Source organism: Mesoplodon mirus (genome assembly GCF_964341445.2).
Source record: "Mesoplodon mirus genome assembly, chromosome: 4".
NCBI lineage: Eukaryota > Metazoa > Chordata > Mammalia > Artiodactyla > Ziphiidae > Mesoplodon > Mesoplodon mirus.
Genome location: NC_138979.1, coordinates 61,795,593 through 61,818,117, shown reverse-complemented (window position 1 = coordinate 61,818,117; position 22,525 = coordinate 61,795,593). Strand labels below are relative to the sequence as shown.

General features: G+C 36.0%; 1 protein-coding gene across 7 annotated transcripts in view; it reads left to right on the top strand.

Moving 5' to 3' along the window:
• Positions 1-22,525, top strand: part of MYO9A (myosin IXA) — a 287,470-nt gene that overhangs the window by 41,581 nt on the left and 223,364 nt on the right. For 6 of the 7 annotated variants that reach the window (XM_082618506.1, XM_082618507.1, XM_082618509.1 and 3 more), the window contains exons 2-4: positions 10,384-11,297; positions 17,126-17,220; positions 19,847-19,909. In XM_082618506.1, the coding sequence (XP_082474632.1) occupies positions 10,458-11,297; positions 17,126-17,220; positions 19,847-19,909 (998 nt within the window). In that variant the 5' untranslated portion in view covers positions 10,384-10,457. The remainder of the gene's footprint in view (positions 1-10,383; positions 11,298-17,125; positions 17,221-19,846; positions 19,910-22,525) is intronic. The other variant, XM_082618504.1, reaches the window with a different exon arrangement.

Sequence of the window (22,525 nt, the reverse complement as noted above, 5' to 3'; positions counted from 1 at the left end):
AAATAGCAAGAGAATTAGAATTAGAAGTGGAATCTGAAGATGGGACTGAATTGCTGCGATTTCATGGTGAAGCTTGATTGGCTGAGGAGTTGTTTCTTATGGATGAGCAAAAAGAAAGTGGTTTCTTGAGGTGGAATCTACTCCTGGTGAAGATGCTGTGAAGATTATTGAAATGACAACAGAGGATTCAGAATATTACATAAACTTAATTGATAGAGCAGCAGCAGGATTTGAGAGGATTGACTCCAATTTTGAAAGAAGTTCTGTGGGTAAAATGCTATCAAACAGCATTGCATGCTACAGAGAAATCGTTCATGAAAGGAAGTCAATCGATGCAGCAAACCTCATTGTTGTCTTATTTTAAGAAGTTGCCATAGTCACCCCAACCTTCAGAAACTACTGTGATCGGTCAGCAACCATCAGCATTGAGGGAAGACCCTCCACCAGCAAAAGGATTACAACTCGCTGAAAGCTTCAGTGATGGTTAGCACATTTTTTTAGCAATAAAGTAGTTTTTAATTGAGGTCTGTACATTTTTTAGACATAATGCTATTGCACACTTAATAGACTATAGTATAGCGTAAACATAACTTTTATGGCAACGGGAAACCAAAAAAATCTTTGTGACTTGCTTTATTGTGATATTCACTTTATTGTGGTGGTCTGGAACTGAAAACTGCAATATGTCCAAGGTGTGTCCGTATGTGATTATACATTAGTATGGTAATAGATATATTTATTTGTAGAACATTTCAGTTGTAAGTACTAAAAAATGAAGAAACATGAATATTAGCTCTTGAGTACCACTTTCCCAGAGTCATTTTTCTAAAATAAGTTCAAAATGTTTAATAGCTCTCTCACCATGAAATTTATAGCAGTACCCAAGTCAGTAATGTTTTCTCAAATGGACCCTACCTTGATAGTAGAATGTTCTTCTTTCAAAATGTACTGGTGAGGCTCTTGCTTTGAGTGAAGCTGTAACAAAGCTGGATTTTTATTTTTCAGATATACGTTTGCCTGATTCTGTCCTTCCAATCCTCTTGTCACTGAGTGATAATACATGATCCTGCTTGCTAACGTTCATAAATAGATCCCTATGATAAAGCAAGTATAAAGAGAAAGGACACTTCTTTTTTCTTCTTGAAAAATAACTTTGAGAACTTGATAAAAAAGTAAAAGCAACAATGCATATTTTTTGAAAATTAAGTTTTATTAGCACAAAGACAGAACACTGCATTAAAAATATTTAGTTATTTCTTTTTATCTTTTTTTACTGAACTTCTGATTTAAAGGAAACTATTCCGAACTGTTTCCTTCACCATAGTTTTCCTCTATAATTAGTCTCTTCTAACTCAGTCCAGTGAATGTCATAAGCTAGCCTATTCTGAACCACACCCCACTGACCACAGCAACTGTCTCACCACATTGTTTTTCTCTGTTAGCATGTACTTTTGAAATAACTACTTTGGGATAGGGCATAAAAAGAATATTAAATAATTTTCTTTATATAAGTACCAGTAATTCCTAATATGCATAGTTTTATTTTATTTTTAAAATTAGTCATTTATCCCCACATCATTATTGAGTAATCCATTTTTCTCTGCTGATTTGAAATATTTATCATCAATTTTATAGATCTTTTTTTTTGCTCTTTAAGCCTTAATTTTCTATTTTGAAAGGTAATATTTTGTTTCCTGTCTCAGAGAATTGCTGTTCAACTCAAATGAAGTAATGCATGTCAAACTTAATTTTGGTGAACACTATAAAAGGAAAATTTGACGATTTCCCCAAAGCCTAATATTGTGGTTCGTGTTTTATATATGTATACTTTTATATACAATTTTGTAGTTTATGTTTTTTCATTTGACGTTATATTGTACATCCCTTGCCATATTTCTGCATGGTTGGCATTGCAAGTATCCTTCACTATCTAAATCTGTTTAATTCTTCAGTTTTGATAGTGGATTTGGATGCCCGGGGAGGTACTGCCTTATTTGAATTTATTTGGTTATGCAAGTGGATAGCAAATTGCATGATAGTGAAGGAAGTATCCAAAAGTGTATTCAAATATATTTGGTTCCTGAGTTTAGATTGTTAGATTTTGGATATGAGGAATTTGTATAACAAGGGAGGCCAATATTATCAAAGGATATTATGCTAAACCTGTTGTAGTGGGTTCTTTTGTTGACAGAGAACAGAAAAACCCAACTCAGAGTGGCTCACGGAATAAAAAGCAATTGATTGGCACACTTAACAAGAGGTTCAGTGGTTGAGTTTATCTGAGGCACAGCTGGATTCAGTGGCTCAGTGTTGATAAGGTTTTGCTGTGTGTTGAGTTAGTTCATTTCTTTTACTGCAGAGAGGCTTCTTCTGTGCATTCAGAGAAGACGACTGCCAATAGCTCTAGATTTACATTTTTCTAGACTAGCAGCCCTAGTATCAAAAAAAAAAAAAAAAAGCTTCTTTCCTAATAGTTACTGCAAATTTCCAGTAGGGAATCTCAGTGAGCAGCCACTGTCACTAGGGGGAATGGAATAAACTGATTGGCTGGGCCTGGGTCACAACTAAGTGGGGGGTGAGGTCAGTCCATTCAAACTGTGTCATATGACAAGGGAGGAGGAGTAGTTCTTCAAAGGAAAACACAGTACTTTCACCAGAAGAAGGTATAGATTACTTACGGGGCGGACTAAACTGATAGATGTCCGTATACCTATGCTATAGTGTGTCATACGATGACTCATTTTTTCCATCACCCTTTCTTTAGTTGAAATACTACAAGATGTTTTTTCTTTCAGCACCAAATTTGGCTTTTAGTTGGTATTGATGTACTATAGGTTAAAATTGGACTGGGACTTCTCTGGTGGAGCAGTGGTTAAGACTCCACGCTCCCAATGCAGGGGGCCTGGGTTCGATCCCTGGTCAGGGAACTAGATCCCACATGCATGCCGCAACTAAGGAGCCTGCAAGCTGCAACTAAGGAGCACACCTGCTACAACTAAGGAGCATGCCTGCTGCAACCAAGACCCTGGCACAACCAAATAAATAAAATAAAAAAATAAATATTAAAAAAAATTGGGCTCCTGTAGCCTATCTAGTGATAAAGATCAGCTAACGTGCACTTTTTTTTTTAAGTCTTTATACTGAATTTGTTACAATATTGCTTCTGTTTTACGTTTTGGTATTTTGGCCGTGAGGCATGTGGGATCTTAGCTCCCCAACCAGGGATCAAACCCCCACCCCCTGCTTTGGAAGGTGAAGTCTTAACCACTGGACTGCCAGGGAAGTCCCTAACATGCACTCTAGTCACATCTTACCTGAGAAGCTGTTCCTCAACCCATCCTTTTTTTTTTTTTTTAATTCTTTCAGAAAAAGTGTTTTTTCTTTTTGTGAGAGTTACCAGTCTACCTTTGACTTAAATCTTATTTTGTCTTGCTTACCAAAGAACCTTGGCTCATCAGACCTTCATTTTTTTTTTTTTTTTTTTTGGCGGTACGTGGGCCTCTCACTGTTGTGGCCTCTCCCGTTGCAGAGCACAGGCTCCGGACGCGCAGGCTCAGCGGCCATGGCTCACGGGCCCATCCGCTCCGCGGCATGTGGGATCTTCCCGGACCGGGGCACGAACCCGTGTCCCCTGCATCAGCAGGCGGACTCTCAACCACTGTGCCACCAGGGAAGCCCCAGACCTTCATTTTTTAAGTTTTCAGTTCCTTTTTCTCTGCTTGATTCTATTTATAACCATAAAGGTGTGCTGCCAAGCCCCCTAACTAATAAACATTTCACTCATACTTCTTCTCCTTTCTTTTATAGCAGATATGAGCAACACCTGCTAGTCTACTTGCCAATCTGTCACTTCCTGTTTAACTTCTTACAGTCCTTTACTATTTTCTACTTTTCAGGGTCACCAGTGATATCCTGAGACCTTTGTCTCAGGTGTAAACCTAGTATTACAGTATATAAGGGCTAAAAAGGGCCTTAGAGATATTTAACTCAACTTTCTTTTTCCATTTTGCTTGAAGTTATTTTGATTATACCAGCTTTCTTTTGGCTAGAATTTACATGGTATATCTTCTTTTTTTTTTTTTTTTAACTTTCAGGTTCTGTATCCTCATATTATACATGTGTGTCTATTGAAAACAGCACAGAGGTGGATTTTAAAAATCTGCTCTGGCAATCTTTGCCTTTTAAGTGGAGCATTCACACTTAATACAGGTACTTATATATTTAGTATGCTTTCCATTTGTTCCATCTGTTCTAAATGCCCCCTTGCCCTCTTTTATATTGATTAGTTTTTATCATGCCGTATTTTCATTCTACTAGTTGTAAAGTTATACTTTTTCCCTTTTTCTTTCAGTGGTTATCCTAGAATAGGAGTTGGCAAATGTTTTCTTTTAAGGGCCACATAATAGACATTTTTGGCTTTGTGGGCTATATGGTCTCTGTCCTAACTGCTCAGTTCTGCCATAGTGCAAAAGCATCCATAGGTAATAGGAAACAGTATAAATTATAGAGGACTAGATGTTATCATCCAGATAGATGAGCACTGGGTTGAGACCAGAAACTGGGAGAATATTTTTATCTTTAAAGTGAGGTAGTGGAAGAGGAACTGTAAGATTGATTCAGAAAAAGAATCAACCTATCAGGAAGATAACAAGAAAAAGAATTGTCATGTGAGGGCTGTTTTAAGAATGAGAAGATGGCCACATAGTCAAATGCTACAGTGTGGTGTGTTAAGATGAGGCTTGAGAAGAGACCTTTGGATTTGGCAACCTTATGGTAATTGGTGACATTTTTAAAGAACATTGGCAGTAGCTTGCTATGTGGAAAGAGTGGTAAGGGAGTGGAAAGTGGATATATAGACCACTGATTCCTGAATGCTATTCTCTGGACCAGCAACAAAAGAATTGCCTAGTTGCCTCAACCTCAGAACCATTATTGGGCCTAGAAATGTATATTTTTAAAATTTCCCTAGATGATTCTGATAAACACTCACAGATTGCTGTCAAGATGTATTTAAGAGTGATTTTTTTTCTAATTTTTTTTTTTTTTTTTTGTGGCCATGCTGCGCAGCTTGCGGGATCTTAGTTCCCCAACCAGGGATCGAACTGGGGCCCCCTGCAGTGGGAACTCGGAGTCCTAACCACTGGACTGCCAGGGAATTCCCTGCGAGTGATATTTTGAGGCAACCCCTTCTTTCTAAACACAAAGCAAGACTGATAAAGTAACAAAAAGAGAAAACTGAATTGACATAAATGGGGCTCAAAAAGGTAAACATTTCTATTTTGGAAAGAGAATAGAACAGAAAGCAGTGACTGGGGCTTATGTCTGGGAGCTTGCAGGGAAAGCATCTGAGGTTTTGGCCTCTGAGATAATGTGGAAGTGTCATTAGAATTGGGCTCATTGTTGGTAACCATGGGCCAGGGTAGGTAGGGCTCCTCTATTGAAAAAGGTATTTCTGAGTTTAGCTCTGGGGCTGCTTTTTTTTTTTTTTTTTTTTGGCTGTGCCGTGCGGCACGCAAGATCTTAATTCCCCGACCAGGTATCGAACCTGTGTCCCCTGCATTGAGAGCACAGATTCTTAACCACTGGACTGCCAGGGAAGTCCCCTGGGGCTGCCATATTATTCACCTTTATAGATCAGACTACAGTTATGCAGTGCATCTCCTGAAATAGTACACAGCACAGCCTGCATGACTGTAAGGAGTAGCTTTGCTGCTTTCTATTGCCGGAAGCCACAGTTTATACGAGGCCTTATACCTACGGACTCAGGAGAACACAAACATAGCTTTACAGCTAGAAACCTCCTATCTTAAAGCATATTCTTACTGTTACTGCAGGACAGATCTCCTGATTTGAATAGGCCAACTGTAAGAAAAATATTTATGAGATAACTGGGGAAATCACACACTGACCAGTTGTATTAAAAATATTAATTTTAAAAGGTGTGATTAATGGTATTGTGGCTTTGTTTAAAAAAAGTAGTAAATAGTGGGTTCTTAGTAAATGCTGGTATGAAAAACAAAAGTCTTCCATTAAAAAGTTCACTTCTAAAGCTAAGTTCTCAAACAAATTAAGTCATCTAATGCTGAGAAGCATACGAAATAAAATCAACAATCAGAAGAGCAGTTCACGCTGATGACATTAAAATATGAGTCTGAAAAATATCAGATTATATATTATTTAGGATTTTCAGGGAGGTAAGTAAGTGAGTAGTATCTCTTAAAACTATATGACATACAGAGTGAAGTAAGTCAGAAAGAGAAAAACAAATACTGTATGCTAACACATATATATGGAATCTAAGAAAAAAAAAAAAAGGTCATGAAGAACCTAGGGGTAAGACGGGAATAAGGACGCAGACCTGCTAGAGAATGGACTTGAGGATATGGGGAGGGGGAAGGGTAAGCTGTGACAAAGTGAGAGAGTGGCATGGACATATATACACTACCAAACGTAAAATAGATAGCTAGTGGGAAGCAGCCGCATAGCACAGGGAGATCAGCTTGGTGGTTTGTCACCACCTAGAGGGGTGGGATGGGGAGGGTGGGAGGGAGATGCAAGAGGGAAGAGATATGGGAACATATGTATATGTATAACTGATTCACTTTGTTATAAAGCAGAAACTAACACACCATTGTAAAGCAATTATACTCCAAAAAAGATATTTAAAAAAAACACTATGAAAATGACAGAAACCTTAGAAGTGAAAAGTGTGATTAAAAACAACAGATGGGGCTTCCCTGGTGGCGCAGTGGTTGAGAGTCCGCCTGCCGATGCAGGGACATGGGTTCGTGCCCCGGTCTGGGAAGATCCCACGTGCCACGGAGCGGCTGGGCCCGTGAGCCATGGCCGCTGAGCCTGCGCGTCCGGAGCCTGTGCTCCTTAACAGGAGAGGCCACAACAGTGAGAGGCCCGCGTACCACAAAAAACAAAAAAACAAAAAAACAGATGGTGTTGATGAATCGGAAGTCAGTAGGATGTCAGTTTTTTCCAGTATTAATCTTCAAAATCATTGCAATGTCCATCAAAATGCCAAAAGGTTTTTTCATTGTAGTTGATATGCTGATCTTAAAATTTTTATAGAACATAACCGAAGTAACATCAAAGAGGAACAAACTGAGGTGGTATGCCCTCCAGATATCAAAACTTATAATAGAGCAGTAATAGGTAAGACAGGCTTATTGATGGATAAATAGACTAGTGGAAAACAGTACAGAACCCAGAACAGATTGAGACTTATCTGGAATTTGCCACAGGACAGAAGTGGTATTATAAGTCAGTGGGGAAAGATTAGACTCTTCATTGTGATGCTGGTTCATTTGCTAATCTGAATTGACTTGAAAATAATTACAAGCCCTATCTCACAGCATACATGAAAATAAGTTCTGTATGTGTTAAAAGACCTACATAAGAAAAGCAAAATTTAGGCCTTTTAGAAGAAAATATAAGATAATAACTTTATATCCTTAGGATAAAGGAGGATTTTAAAAAATGATACCAGGAGATAATAGTATGTAGGTTTTAGAGCCAGACTGCCTGCTTCAAATCTCAACTTTATTACATTTGGTCAAGTTCTGTAAAATTTCTGTGTTTTCTCATTTGTAAAATGAGGATGATGATGATAAAAACAACCCTGAGGGAGGAATTGTGAGGATTAAATAATCCATGTGCAATGCTTAGAAACATGACTAGTACAAATAAGCACATAGTAAGAGTTAACTGCAATTGTTGTTAATGTTGCTTCTTAAAAAAGAAATAATAACCTGTAAAATATTGATAAATTTATTAAAAATACAACTTCTCTACAACAAAAGGCAACATGAACAAAATAGAAAGATAAGCTACAGAATGGTAGGAGATATTTGTCACTCATTCAGCTGAAATTGATTAATATCCAGGATATATGAAGAATCATTCAAATTAATAAGGAAAAGACAAGTCAAAAGGGGAAAATGAATGAACAATCATAGCCCAATGGCAAATGATAGGATAAGTGTTGCCCCTCCTTACTAGTCATGAAGGAAATACAAATTGAAGTAATGAAATACCTTTTTACATTTCTTATATTGGCACAAACTCAAGTCTGACAATACTGACTTTTGGTAAGGAGGCAGAGAAACATGAGCTCTTCCTACACCGGCTGTGAAATAGTCAGTTGGTACAACTGCTTTGGAGAGCATTTTGTTAATATCTAGTAAAGTTGAAGGTGCTTAAAACCCAGCAATTTCACTCTTAGGTCTACAGTCCAGAGAAATTCTAGCAAAGGTATATGAAGAGACATGTATGAGAATTGCAGCATTGCTTTAATAGTGTAATACTGGAAACATTTTAAGCGTTCAGTGGAAGGATTTAGTGTAGTAGATTGATAAATTGTGGTTTAATTAATAGTAGATTGATAAATTGTAGTATAAGCATACAATGGGAGTTTTTGAAAAATAGACTTTATTTTTTAGGACAGTTTTAGGTTCACAGCAAAACTGAGTGGAAAGTACAGAGATTTCCCGTACATCCCCTGCCTGCCCCCACATATGCATAGCCTCACCCATTATCAGCATCTCCCACTAGACTGGTACATTTGTCACAATTAATGAGCCAACATACCATGTCATATTGCTTGGCAATTAATGAATGTTACATGTATCAGCAGTTTATAAATAGAAAAGACAATGTTAAGTTATAGTGAGATGCAGACTGTTTGGTATAGCATTTTTTTTAAAGCTTAAAAATTGGAAACAATACTATCTATAATTTATGGGGACCCACATATGTAGTAAAAATATAAAAGCATGTATGGGAATAATACCAACCTCAGGATAATGGTTACCTCTGCAGAGCAAAGGAAGGAGCTTTAATTATCTCTCTAATATTTTGTTTATAAAAATAATCTGGAGTGATTACAGCAGTTTTCAAACGGTGAATTTGGGTAGTAGATTTATGGCTGCTTTCTGTATTTTCTATAGTATTCTATGCTTTTGAAAGATCATCTAGGAAAAAGGTAAACAGAGTATCTTCATTAGAGAGGACTTTGACAAAAGTAGTGTAGTAGTCTGAGAGAAGCAACTGAAGGTATTTTTCTTTTTTAAAAAAATAACAGCATCTATATGTTAAAGGATGCAATAAGTGAAAAGGGAAAGATGGATAGCATATGGGAGCTGTTTTTTTTTTTTTTGTTTGTTTTTTTTTTTGCTGTACGCAGGCCTCTCACTGTTGTGGCCTCTCCCGTTGCGGAGCACAGGCTCCGGACGCGCAGGCTCAGCGGCCATGGCTCACGGGCCCAGCCGCTCCGCGGCATGTGGGATCTTCCCGGACCGGGGCACGAACCCGTGTCCCCTGCATCGGCAGGCGGACTCTCAACCACTGCGCCACCAGGGAAGCCCGGGAGCTGTTTTTTGATGGGGCAAGATACTGATGGAGATGCTAAGAAATGGGAAGTATCTGGAACATTTTCTCTGTAGACAGAAATGGAAGAACAGAGATGAGATGAAAATAGGAATACATTTTGAGTTGAAGTCATTTAAAAGAAATCACTGTTTTCTCAGTTAGGTATAAAAGTTGAAATCATTCTTTTAGAGGTGTGATATATGTGGGGTTTGAGAAAATTGGAGGGTATGCAGAATACTTGTAAGAAATGAAATAAAGTTAGATAAAAAGGCAGCATTGAAGGAAAAGGGAAGGTTGAATAAAATTTGTAATGGTGCCTAGTTGTATAATTTTGTCAGCTTTGTTCAGCAAGCCAGGGGCAGGATCAATTTTGTTGCTCCCTTTACATCTTCACCTTAAGGGAGACAGAGTCCAGAAGTCCTTGAAAATATGTCTATTCTGTAGCAGGTTTCTCTCATTGTTTTCTTGGTTATAACTTCATCTAGTTTAATTTCTGTTTATCTGATCTCATCTTCTTACTGTTTTTAATTTCACAAGTTTTTGCTCTATTGATGCACTCTTTCTCGGTTTTGCTTTAACCTTAAGAGCTTTTGGGTGATTAGATTTGTGTGACTGTTCTGTCCATCTTAAGCCAGTCTTCAATGAGGCTCTTTTCATATATAAAGAAAGAACTTGATTCTATTGCCAGGTACCTTAGAAACATTCAAGATAGTAGAGGACAAATTAATTTTTATTTTTACTCTTTGGGTTTTGAATTATTAATGTAACAAAAGACTGAAAAAATTTTGGCTGTTTTAGGAAGTGTGCAGATTTGGACAATAATATGAAATATTATGTGATCTCAACGAGACTGTCTTCAAGAACCGTTCTTATACTGAGAAGAGTTAGGATTTTTTGTCCTAAAAGGTGTAATCAACTTGATTGTTAAGCCTCTTTTTTTTGAGCTTCAGAAAGCAGTGGCTATGTGATGTGACTTCTTAATGTTTCACATCTTTTATGTTGCAGCAGTTCTTTTGCCACGAAAATGATTTGTGCAGTCTTGAACACATACTATCCATGCTGATGGGACAGGATCCAATATGAATATAAATGATGGAGGAAGACGACGCTTTGAGGATAATGAACATACATTACGTATATATCCTGGGACAATTTCAGAAGGGACAATCTACTGTCCAATTCCTGCCAGAAAAAACTCCACGGCTGCTGAGGTGATTGACTCTCTTATAAACAGACTTCATCTTGACAAAACAAAATGTTATGTTCTAGCAGAGGTAAAAGAATTTGGTGGAGAAGAATGGATACTCAATCCAACAGACTGTCCAGTTCAGCGAATGATGTTGTGGCCCCGAATGGCTCTGGAAAATCGCCTGAGTGGAGAGGACTACCGTTTTCTTCTGAGAGAAAAAAACCTTGATGGATCAATCCATTATGGTAGTCTTCAGTCATGGCTACGGGTAACAGAAGAACGTCGCAGGATGATGGAACGGGGTTTTCTTCCACAGCCTCAACAAAAAGACTTTGATGATTTATGTAGCTTACCTGATTTGAATGAGAAAACTCTCTTAGAAAACCTACGAAATCGCTTTAAGCATGAAAAAATTTACACCTACGTTGGCAGTATTCTAATAGCTATTAACCCATTCAAGTTTCTTCCTATTTATAACCCCAAATATGTCAAAATGTATGATAACCACCAATTGGGAAAACTTGAGCCTCACATTTATGCTGTGGCTGATGTAGCTTATCATGCCATGCTTCAGCACAAAAGGAATCAGTGCATCGTGATTTCAGGAGAGAGTGGTTCTGGGAAGACTCAAAGCACAAACTTTCTTATTCATCACCTTACTGCCCTCAGTCAGAAAGGATTTGCCAGTGGAGTGGAACAAATTATTCTTGGAGCTGGACCAGTACTTGAGGTAAGTGTGTAGAAATACTTTTCTTACTCTTAAACATATCTTAAAAAAAATTAAAGTTTGTTAGATGTGAGAAAATGAAATGAAACTAAATAGAAGTATAGACATCATTTTTAGTTACCAAGGAAAACTGGAAGATAGGAAAGCAGAAAAAGGCAGTGTGGAAAATTGAAAGGTGTGACAGTGGCAATATTTTTTTCAAAGGATGTCTTTGGGCCATTTCAAAGGATGCAAAGGAAAGTTGATTGGAGTCAGATATATCCCCCTGTAAAGGGAGACAGCAGGCGCAGGACTTCTGCCTGTATTGGATTGTGGAAATAGGTCGTTGGGGAATATAGTCTTGTCAATATATTTTTATCTGTGCAGCCTTAAAATCTGTGCCTAGGATTGAAATTCTAAGGGTTCATTTTTGAAAATGCAGAGAATATGGGAAAAAAATTTTAGTTCTGTGTTTTAGAAGTAATACCATCAAGGGTAGAAAGGAAAGAGAATACACTATTTTTGTTTTAGAGCTGAAAGGAAAGGTAATATTACTTGTTTTTTGAAAGAGATTTTTGTGAGGTATAATTGCACATATTTAAAGTGTACAGTTGGATAAATTTGACATATGTATTGATATATACCCATTAAACCACCACCACAGTCAAGATACTGAACATATCCATTATCCCTAAAGTGTTCGCATATACCTTTTTAATGCCTCTTTCTCACCCTTTCTAGCCCACTCATCTATAAGAAACCACTTATGTGCTTTCTGTCACTGTAGGTTAGTCTGTACATTCTATAATTTTATATAAATGGAATCATGTAGTATGTACTATTTTATGTTTGACTTCTCTTACTTGGTTTAATTATTTTGTGTGAGTGTCAATAATTGATTCCTTTTGCTAAGACAGTACTCCATTGTATGGATATACCACACTTTGTTTATTCGTTCATCTTTTGATGGACATATACGTTGTTTCCAGTTTTGGGCTATAACGCATAAAGTATTCAAGTTTTTTGTGTGGACATACATTGTCTTTTCTCTTGGGTAAATAGCTAGGAGTGGAATGACTGGGTCATATGGTAGGTATCTGTTTAACTTTTAAAGAAACTGCCAAACTTACATATAAATTTTACATACCATTTTATATTCCCACCAAACAGTATATACAGTTTCAGTTATTCCATATCTTTGCTAACCCTTGATATAGTCATTCTTTCTAATTTTAGCCATTCAAATAGGTATACAATGGTATCTCATGATTTTAATTTGCATTCTATAATAACTAATGATGTGAGCACCTTTTCATGTGTTTATTTGCAACCTATATATGTTCCTTAGTGAAGTGCCTGTCAAAATCTATTGCCCAACTTGTTATTGTTGTGTTTTGAGAGTTCTTTGTGTATGCTGGGTGCAGATCCTTTATTAGACATGTTTTGAAAATAATATACATTTTCCCCAGGTTTAACCCTCTTTTTTAAAATTTAAATTAAAATTTTTTTATTTTTTAACTTTTTTATTGAAGTATAGTTGATTTACAATGTTATGTTAGTTTCGGATGTACAGCAAAGTGATTCAGTTATACATATACATACATATTCTTTTTCACATTCTTTTCCATATGGTTTATTATAGGATATTAAATATAGTTTCCTGTGCTATACAGTAAGACCTTGTTGTTTATCTATTTTATATATAGTATATAGTTTGTATCTGCTAATCCCAAAGTCCTAATTTATCCCTCTTCCACTCCCTTTCCCCTTTGGTAACCATAAGTTTGTTTTCTACGTCTACAAGTCTGTTTCTTAGTAGTCAGAAACTTCCAAAAAAAAAAAAAAATTGCCCAGGACCAGATGACTTCACTGACGAATTCTACTAAACATTTAAAGAAGAATTAACACAAATCCTTCAAAAATTCTTCCAAGAAATAGAACAGGAGGGAGGAACACTTTCTAATTTTATAAGGCCCCAAATATTTCACTGATACCAAAATTAAACAAAGACACCACAACAAAAGAAAATTACAGACTGATATCCCTTGAAACACAAACATTCTTAAAGAAATACTGGCAAACTTAATTCAGCAAAATATAAAAAGAAGTATACACCATGGTAAAGTAGGATTTATATTAGGGAATGAAAGTTTGGTTAAACAATACAAAAATAAATGTATTATACAATATTAATAGACTAAAGGACAAAAGCCACACCATCATCAGAATAGATACAGAAAAAGCATTTGACAAAAACAACACTCTTTCATGATTAAAAAACCAAAACAAACAAACAAACAAAAACACACTCTCAACAAACTAGGAATAGGAAGGAACTTTCTCAATCTGATTAAAAACACCTATTGGGGCTTCCCTGGTGGCACAGTGGTTGAGAGTCCGCCTGCCGATACAGGGGACACGGGTTCGTGCCCTGGTCCAGGAGGATCCCACATGCCGCGGAGCGGCTGGACCCGTGAGCCATGGCTGCTGAGCCTGCGCATCCAGAGCCTGTGCTCCGCAACGAGAGAGGCCACAACAGTGAGAGGCCCATGTACCGCAAAACAAACAAACAAACAAACAAAACACCTATTAAAAATTATAGGTTAACAACATACTTAATGGTGAAAGACTGAAAGCTTTCTCCCTTTGATCAGAAAGAAGACACAGATGTCTGCTCTCACCATTTCTTTTTTTTTTTTTTTATTTGGGTGCACTGGGTCTTAGTTGTGGCTCGCGGACTCCTTAGTTGCGGCTCTCCAACTCCTTAGTTGCAGCTCTCTGACTCTGGTTGTGGCATGTGGGCTACTTAGTTGTGGCACGTGGACTTCTTAGTTGCAGCAGGTGGGCTCCTTAGTTGCGGCGCGTGGACTCCTTAGTTGCAGCTCACCGGTTCCTTAGTTGTGGCATGTGAACTCTTAGTTGTGACATGCACGTGGGATCTAGCTCCCTAACCAGGGGTCGAACCTGGGCACCCTTCATTGTAGCGTAGAGTCTTAACCACTGCATCACCATGTTTTTTTTTCCCTTTCTTTTTTTTTTTTTTTTTTGCGGTACGCGGGCCTCTCACTGTTGTGGCCTCTCCCGTTGCGGAGCACAGGCTCCGGACGCGCAGGCTCAGCGGCCATGACTCACGGGCCCAACTGCTCCGTGGCATGTGGGATCTTCCCAGACCGGGGCACGAACCCAAGTCCCCTGCATCGGCAGGTAGACTCTCAACCACTGCACCACCAGGGAAGCCCTTTTTTCCCTTTCTTGCTCTCTTTTTTGGTACTGAAATATAGTTGATTTACAATGTTGTGTTAGTTTCTGGTGTGCAACAGTGATTCACTTATACATATATATACATATTCTTTTTCATATTCTTTTCCATCATAGGTTATTACAAGATATGAATATAGTTAGTTCCCTGTGCTATACAATAGATCCTTGTTGTTTATTTATTTTATATGTAGTAGTGTGTATCTGCTAATCTCAAATTCCAAATTTATCCCTCTCCCACCCCCTTTCCTCTTTGGTAACCACAAATTTGTTCTCCATGCCTGTGAGTCTGTTTCTGTTTTGGAAGTTTATTTGTGTCATATTTTAGATTCTACATACAAGTGGTATCACATGATATTGCTATCTTTCTCTTTCTGACTTCACTTAGTATGATAATCTCTAGGTCCATCCATGTTGTTGCAAATGGCATTATTTCATTCTTTTTTATGGCTGAGTAGTATTCCATTGTGTATATATACCACATCTTTATCCATTCTTCTGTCCATGGACATTTAGGTTGTTTCCATGTCTTGGCTATTTTAAGTGGTGCCACTATGAATATAAGGGTGCATGTATCTTTTCGAATTAGAGTTTTCTCCAGACATATGCCCAGGAGTGGGATTGGTGGATCACATGGCAACTCTATTTTTTAGTTTTTTTTTAACAAACACACCTGTGGGAAAAGGTTGTTCTCAGTGAGTGATCTTCAAGTCAGGTCACAGAAAGATAGCCCTTTGAATGAGGTTTTCTAGGAAAATGCCTAATAGGTCAAATTGTGAGTTATCTTTGGGACAAGGCTTTAACTCTAACCCTAGTCTGATATTTGCAGTGGCTTCTAGGCTAGACTGCTTTTTTAAAAAAACCCTGTAATTGTAGGGTGTCAGTTTTCTCTTCAGTGTGGAGCTAGGGAGAGGGAATTGGTAATCAGGTAAGTTAAAATGCCATCAATACCTGCTTTTCTTACTGAGATCCAGCTGTTTTCCTTGATTAAATGTTCTTCTACAAAGGATTATTCCAAGCCCTCATTAATTTCTAGAATCATCAAAAAGTTGATGTTACTTTTGACAAATAACAATTTTTGTTAGTCTTATTTGTTTTATGAAGGGGAGATGAATTTCAGAGATCTTTACCATTTTCTCTGATCTCGTTCTCAGTAATCTTTTCAAGAGGTCTAAGTAATAAAATGTATTTTATATATTTACTCATGTGGTTACTATTTCTACTGTTCTCTATTCCTTACATTGATCCATGTTTGAACATGATAGCATTTTCCTTTTGCATGAAGGACTTCCTTAGTTCTTTTAGTGTGGGTTCACTTGTGATGAATATTTTCAGATTTGTATATCTGAAATTGTCTTTTATTTGCCTTTATTTTTTAATGATTTACTTTAAAAAGTAGATATTAAAATTAAAAGAAATAACTTTACAGTAAAATTCTATGAATTGTAAACATATTAATTTGTGTAACCATTTATGGGTGTAGGTACAGAGTAGTTCCACTACCCCATGAAACTCCCTCATGCTATTCCTTATCTTCATACCCTCTGCCCTCCCATACTCCCATAACTTGTGGGAACTACTTGTTTGTTCTTCATTGCTGGTTGTTGTTGTTTTTTTTCAAAATGTCATATAAATGGAATCATACAGTATGTAGTGTTTGGAGACTGGCTTCTTCTATTCAGCATTATGTCTTGAAGATTTCATTTAAGCTGTTGAATATGTGAGTTCAACAGTGGGTTCTTTCTTTTAAATTTTATTGAGATATAACTTGAAATAAAATATAGCCATTTAAAATGTATGGTTTAGTGAATTTTGATAAATGCATATACCCTGTAACCACCATCATACAATCAAGCATAGAATATTTTCATTACCCCTTGTGTCCCTTTGTAGACATTTCCCACCCCCATCCCCATTCCCAGACAGCTTCTAATCTGCTTCTTGTTACTCTTGTTTTGACTTTTCTAGAATTTCATATTACAATATGTACTCTTGTGTATGGTTTCTTCCACTTAACATAATGTTTAATATTTGTCAGTGTTGATGTCTGTACCAGTAGTTCCTTCTTTATTGCTAGGTGATATTTCATTGCATGGTGTATACTTTTGATTATAACTTAGGAAACATATATTTTTCATTCTTTCTAAAATAGCACTGTCATTTTGTTTTAAGTAGATATGATAAAGCGTACATTATGTAATGAAACTTTATTTCCTTTATACTGTTCTAGAATTTTAATTCTTTTGATGTAATTATTCTTTTCCTAGCTTATTGCTATTTCACTTAAGCAAGATTTAAAAAATATATATGTATAAATATATCAAGAATATTTGCTGGCTCTGGAATGTGAAAGTGAAATCTGATTTGTAATGAGCAATAAGTTTTTAAAATTAAGATTTATTTTACTGAATAGCATAAAATGCTGTCTACTTGGTTTCATTTCAAATATTAGTTGCTTTCTTTTACTTTACCTTAACTATAAAAGTGAATTGCTTTTCTACTATCTCTTTAACATTATTTTCTCTTTGAGCTGATCTAAGCAGGATTTTCCATTTTTAAAAAATAAAATTAATGAGAACTCTTTATTTTGACAGGCCTTTGGAAATGCAAAGACAGCTCATAATAACAATTCAAGTCGTTTTGGCAAGTTTATTCAAGTAAATTACCAAGAAACAGGCACTGTACTTGGGTAAGTAGCAGTAGCAGGCTTTGGAGCATGTTTATATTTTTTCCATTGCCCCTTCATAAACCATAGGTTGTTCATTTGCTTTTTAATGAGAATAGTGACATTAGTGTTTATATTAAATTTTTTTCTTCTCAATTATTTCTTTCTTTTGGAAGAGTTCAAACCTGAGAAAAGTTCTAAGAATAGTGTAACCCCCATATACCCTTAACTTAGATTTATAAGTTTTTAACAATTATATGCATTTGCTTTATCTTTCTATATTATTTCTACATTCATTTTTAAAAAATTGTTTTTGAGTAAGTTGGGCAGGTAACTTGACCCCCTAATTACTGTATTTCCTAAAGCAACCACAATGACATTTTCCTACTTAATACTATTTTTTAAAAAAATATCTTAATTGGAGTATAATTGCTTTACAGTGTTGTGTTAGTTTCTGCTGTACAACAAACTAAATCAGCTATATGTATACATATATCCCCATATCCCCTCCCTCTTGAGCCCTAATACTATTTTATACTTAAGATATTTAATTTTGTCATAATAATAATTCTTATTATACAGTCTGTGATCAGAGTCCTCTCTGGTTGTGCCAGCAATATTCTTTATAACTTTTAAAAAATTAATAGACTTTTTAAAACAGTTTTAGGTTTATGACCTAAAATGAATAGAAAGTTTTAGGTTTATGACCTAAAATGAATAGGAAGTACAGAGAGTTCCCATATACCTCTTCACCCTATCCCCCAGTTTCCCCTCTTAATAATATCTTGCATTAGTGTGTTCCATTTGTGTTGTACCTTGAATGGGCTTTGACAGATGTATAAAGGTATGTATTCACCATGACAATATTATATGGAATAGTTTCACTGCCCTAAAAATCCCTGTGCTCCACCTGTTCATCCCTTCCCACCCACTAACCTTTGGCAACCACTGATCTTTTCACTGTCTTAATAGGTTTGCATTTTTCAGAATGTCACATGGTTGGAATTATATAGTATATAGCCTTTACAGATTGAATTCTTTGCTCCTTAGCAATAGGTATTGAAGGATCTTTCATGTCTTTCATGGCTTGGTTTTATTGGACTAATAAATTTTTGGATAATTGACATCTTTATGCTTTTTAGAAGTGTTTTTAGTTTTTTTATGTTTCTTGTTGAGTTTATTCCTAAGTATCTTATTTTATTTTTAATGTTTTTATTAAAGTGTGATTTTTCTCTTGCATTATATCTTCTAAAATTGCACATTATTTGTATATGTGAAGGCTACTGATTTTTATATTAATTTTATATCTTGTTATCTTACTGAATTATTTTATTGTTTATATTAGTTTTACTGTTGTTTCTCTTAACATTTCTAGGTGTATTATCATATCTGCCTAAATAAATACTTTAAATTTTTTTCCTGTTCCTTGTATCTCTGATTATTTTCTATTTTGTCTGATTACATACCTCCTGTACTGTGATAATATTGTTTTAGACCTTTGTGTGAATGCCTTTAATTTTCTTCACTAAGTAAAATACTGGCTTTAGGACATTTTATTGTGTTAATGAATTAAACATTGATTTTAATTTTCTTTGAGTGTTTTTGTCAGTAATGGCTATTGTATTTTATCAAAGGCCTTTTTGGCATCTATGGATATTAGCTTGATCTTCATTTTGGGATCTATTAATATTACCATTATTTTGCATTCCTGGGGAAAAAATATCTCACTTGGTCAATACAAAGACACAAACACCCACAGACGTACACGCACAGACATATTTATACACATACATATATATGTAAACTGGTTGTTGTGTTCTGCTTGCTAGTTTTTATTTATGATTTTTGTATCCATATTAGTGCTATATACTCACCCTCTATGCGAGTTCTTCCTTACGTCCTTTTTCCTTCTTGGATTGAATCGTATGTGTCTCTCTTGGTACATCCATAATATTCTGGTCATTGCTGTAAAATAAACCCTATCAACTCAGCATGATAGCTGCTAGTTTACCTATTTTCTCCACTAGTTTGTAAGCCCCTTGAGGACAGGTAGTGTATCACTTATTTCTGTATTTGAACAGTGCTTAGCACAGTGCCCAGTTAATGAATACTTACTGAGTAAATTGGTAAATAAGAAACTTATTTACCAGAATTTATTCCAGAATGTGGCAACAGCATGGATATATAAAAAAAGTATATCTTTGAGCATTATTTAGTAGTCTGGTCAAACTGTAATATCTGAAAGGATGTCCAGTGGTATTGAGCCTAGAAAGAAAGTAAAGTCTTTGTCACGGGAGGGTGACAAAGAATGTACAGTGGTATTGAGCCGGGAAAGAAAGTAAAGTCTTTGTCACGGGAGGGTCTTATGTGCCATGTTTTGAACTTCTGACTTTATTTTGCTTTATTGAAAGAAAAAAAAGACTTAGGAGTTTATGAACTTAATGTGGATGACACCAACAGTGTCCATAACACAATTATAGTGGTACATGTACTCTGGAAGGCAGCTGTGCTCACCACTATACCACCAGCACCGGTGGTACGTGTACTCTGGATAGTATTCTTTATACTTTTGCATCTTCTCTAATAAAATATTTGTCTACTTTATATTAAGCTTTATTACTTATATCAGTAAATTTTATTTTTCTTCTAGTGCCTATGTTGAAAAGTATCTGCTGGAGAAGTCCAGACTCGTTTATCAAGAGCATAATGAACGGTACATATTTTAATATGTGTAATTAGATCAAGTTAACATTTGTATCATGTAGATTGACTTTTCAGATCTTTGTATATTATGACCTTTAATTCAGTTTATACCATGTATAATTTTATATATAATTGCTATTTCTCTCATGGGCAGAATACTGTACTTTTTAAGAAGCTGCTAGGAGGTCTTTTTTTTTAATGGGTATATAGAAATGTTGTCCTTTCTAAATTCTAGGCAAACTATCAGAACAGGAAAATAGTGGTATCTCAGGTGGTATCGTTTTGTGAGCATTTTGCCTTTGGACCTTGTGTCACGTCTTGGTGTTCTTTCCCTAATTTGAGAAAAGTTTTTAATAAAGCTCTTAATTTCTCTGTAATCTTTGAGGTATATGGAATTTCAGAGCTGACATATATGTAATGTTTTTTAGATGAGGAAGCCAAATATCAGAGAGGTAAATGATTTGCTTCATGTTATAATGAGACAAAATGAAGAGCCGGAGTTTGAAGTTAAACAAACCTATATTCAAATATTGGATATGCTTTTGGCATATCACCTAACTTCTCTGCTTCTTAGATACTTTTTCTCATTTTGCAGATGGAACACTATCCTGAAGTTATTTAGAGGATTAAATGAAATAACGTTTACAAAATGCTCAGTGTAGTCCTTATATATAATAAAATTTCATTAAACATTAATCATAATTAATTACCTGTAAGCTTAGGACTAGAACTCAGACTTTTCTGTTAATTTTTTTGTGGCTAGCTGATGAGGAAATCTGAATTAGAGATGTTTCGGAATGAAGGGAACAGAGTTTGGGGAAGAGAATAGCCTCCTGAAGACATGTAGAGGTAACAGATACGGCTATTAGAAGGTTATTAGTAACTTTTTCTAACACATTTTAATAGAGTGGTAGTGATAGAAGCCTGGTTTCCTTGGTTTTGAAGAATCAATGGCAGGAGAAGATCCAGAGCTTATATAAACTGATTCTCTATTATCTTGCTAGATTTGATTTGTAGATGTATGTATAATCCTTATTACATGTTGCTGGATTTGGCTTGCTAGTATTTTTTTAACATTTTTATTGGAGTATAATTGCTTCACAATGGTGTGTTAGCTTCTGCTATATAACAAAGTGAATCAGTTATACATATACATATATCCCCATATCTCTTCCCTCTTGTGTCTGCCTCCCTCCCACCCTCCCTATCCCACCCTTCTAGCTAGTCACAAAGCACCGAGCTGATCTCCCTGTGCTATGCGACTGCTTCCCACTAACTATCTATTTTACATTTGGTAGTGTATATATGTCCATATATACGCTACCACTCTCTTACTTTGTCCCAGCTTACCCTACCCACCACCGTGTCCTCAAGTCCATTCTCTAGTAGGTCTGCGTCTTTATTCCCGTCTTGTCCCTAGGTTCTTCATGACCCTTTTTTTTTTTTTAGATTCCATATATATGTGTTAGCATACGGTATTTGTTTTTCTCTTTCTGACTTACTTCACTTTATATGACAGACTCTAGGTCCATCCACCTCACTACAAATAACTCAATTTCATTTCTTTTTATGGCTGAGTAATGTTCCATTGTATATATGTGCCACATCTTTATCCATTCATCTGTCGATGAACACTTAGGTTGCTTCCATGTCCTGGCTATTGTAAATACAGCTGCAACGAACATTGTGCTACATGACTCTTTTTGAATTATGGTTTTCTCAGCGTATATGCCCAGTAGTGGGATTGCTGTGTCATATGGTAGTTCTATTTTTAGTTTTTTAAGGAACCTCCATACTGTTCTCCATAGTGGCTGTATCAATTTACATTCCCACCAACAGTTTATGAGGGTTCCCTTTTCTCCATACCCTCTCCAGCATTTATTGTTTGTAGATTTTTTGATGATGGCCAGTCTGACCAGTGTGAGATGATATTGCATTGTAGTTTTGATTTGTATTTCTCTAATGATTAATAATGTTGAGCATTCTTTCATGTGTTTTTTGGCAATCTGTATATCTTCTTTGGAGAAATGTCTATTTAGGCCTTCTGCCCATTTTTGGATTGGGTTGTTTGTTTTTGTGATATTGATCTGCATGAGCTGCTTGTATATTTTGGAGATTAATGCTTTGTCAGTTGCTTCATTTGCAAATATTTTCTCCCATTCTGAGGGTTGTCTTTTCGTCTTGTTTATGCTTTCCTTTGCTGTGCAAAAGCTTTTGAGTTTCATTAGGTCCCATTTGTTTATTTTTGTTTTTATTTCCATTTCTCTAGGAGGTGGGTCAAAAAGGATCTTGCTGTGATTTATGTCATAGAGTGTTCTGCCTATGTTTTCCTGTAAGAGTTGATAGTGTCTGGCCTTACATTTAGGTCTTTAATCCATTTTGAGTTTATTTTTGTGTATGGTGTTAGGGAGTGTTCTAATTTCATTCTTTTACATGTAGCTGTCCAGTTTTCCCAGCACCACTTATTGAAGAGACTGTCTTTTCTCCATTGTATATCCTTGCCTCCTTTGTCATAGATTAGTTGACCATAGGTGTGTGGGTTTATCTCTGGGCTTTCTATCTTGTTCCATTGATCTATGTTTCTGTTTTTGTGCCAGTACCATATTGTCTTGATTACTGTAGCTTT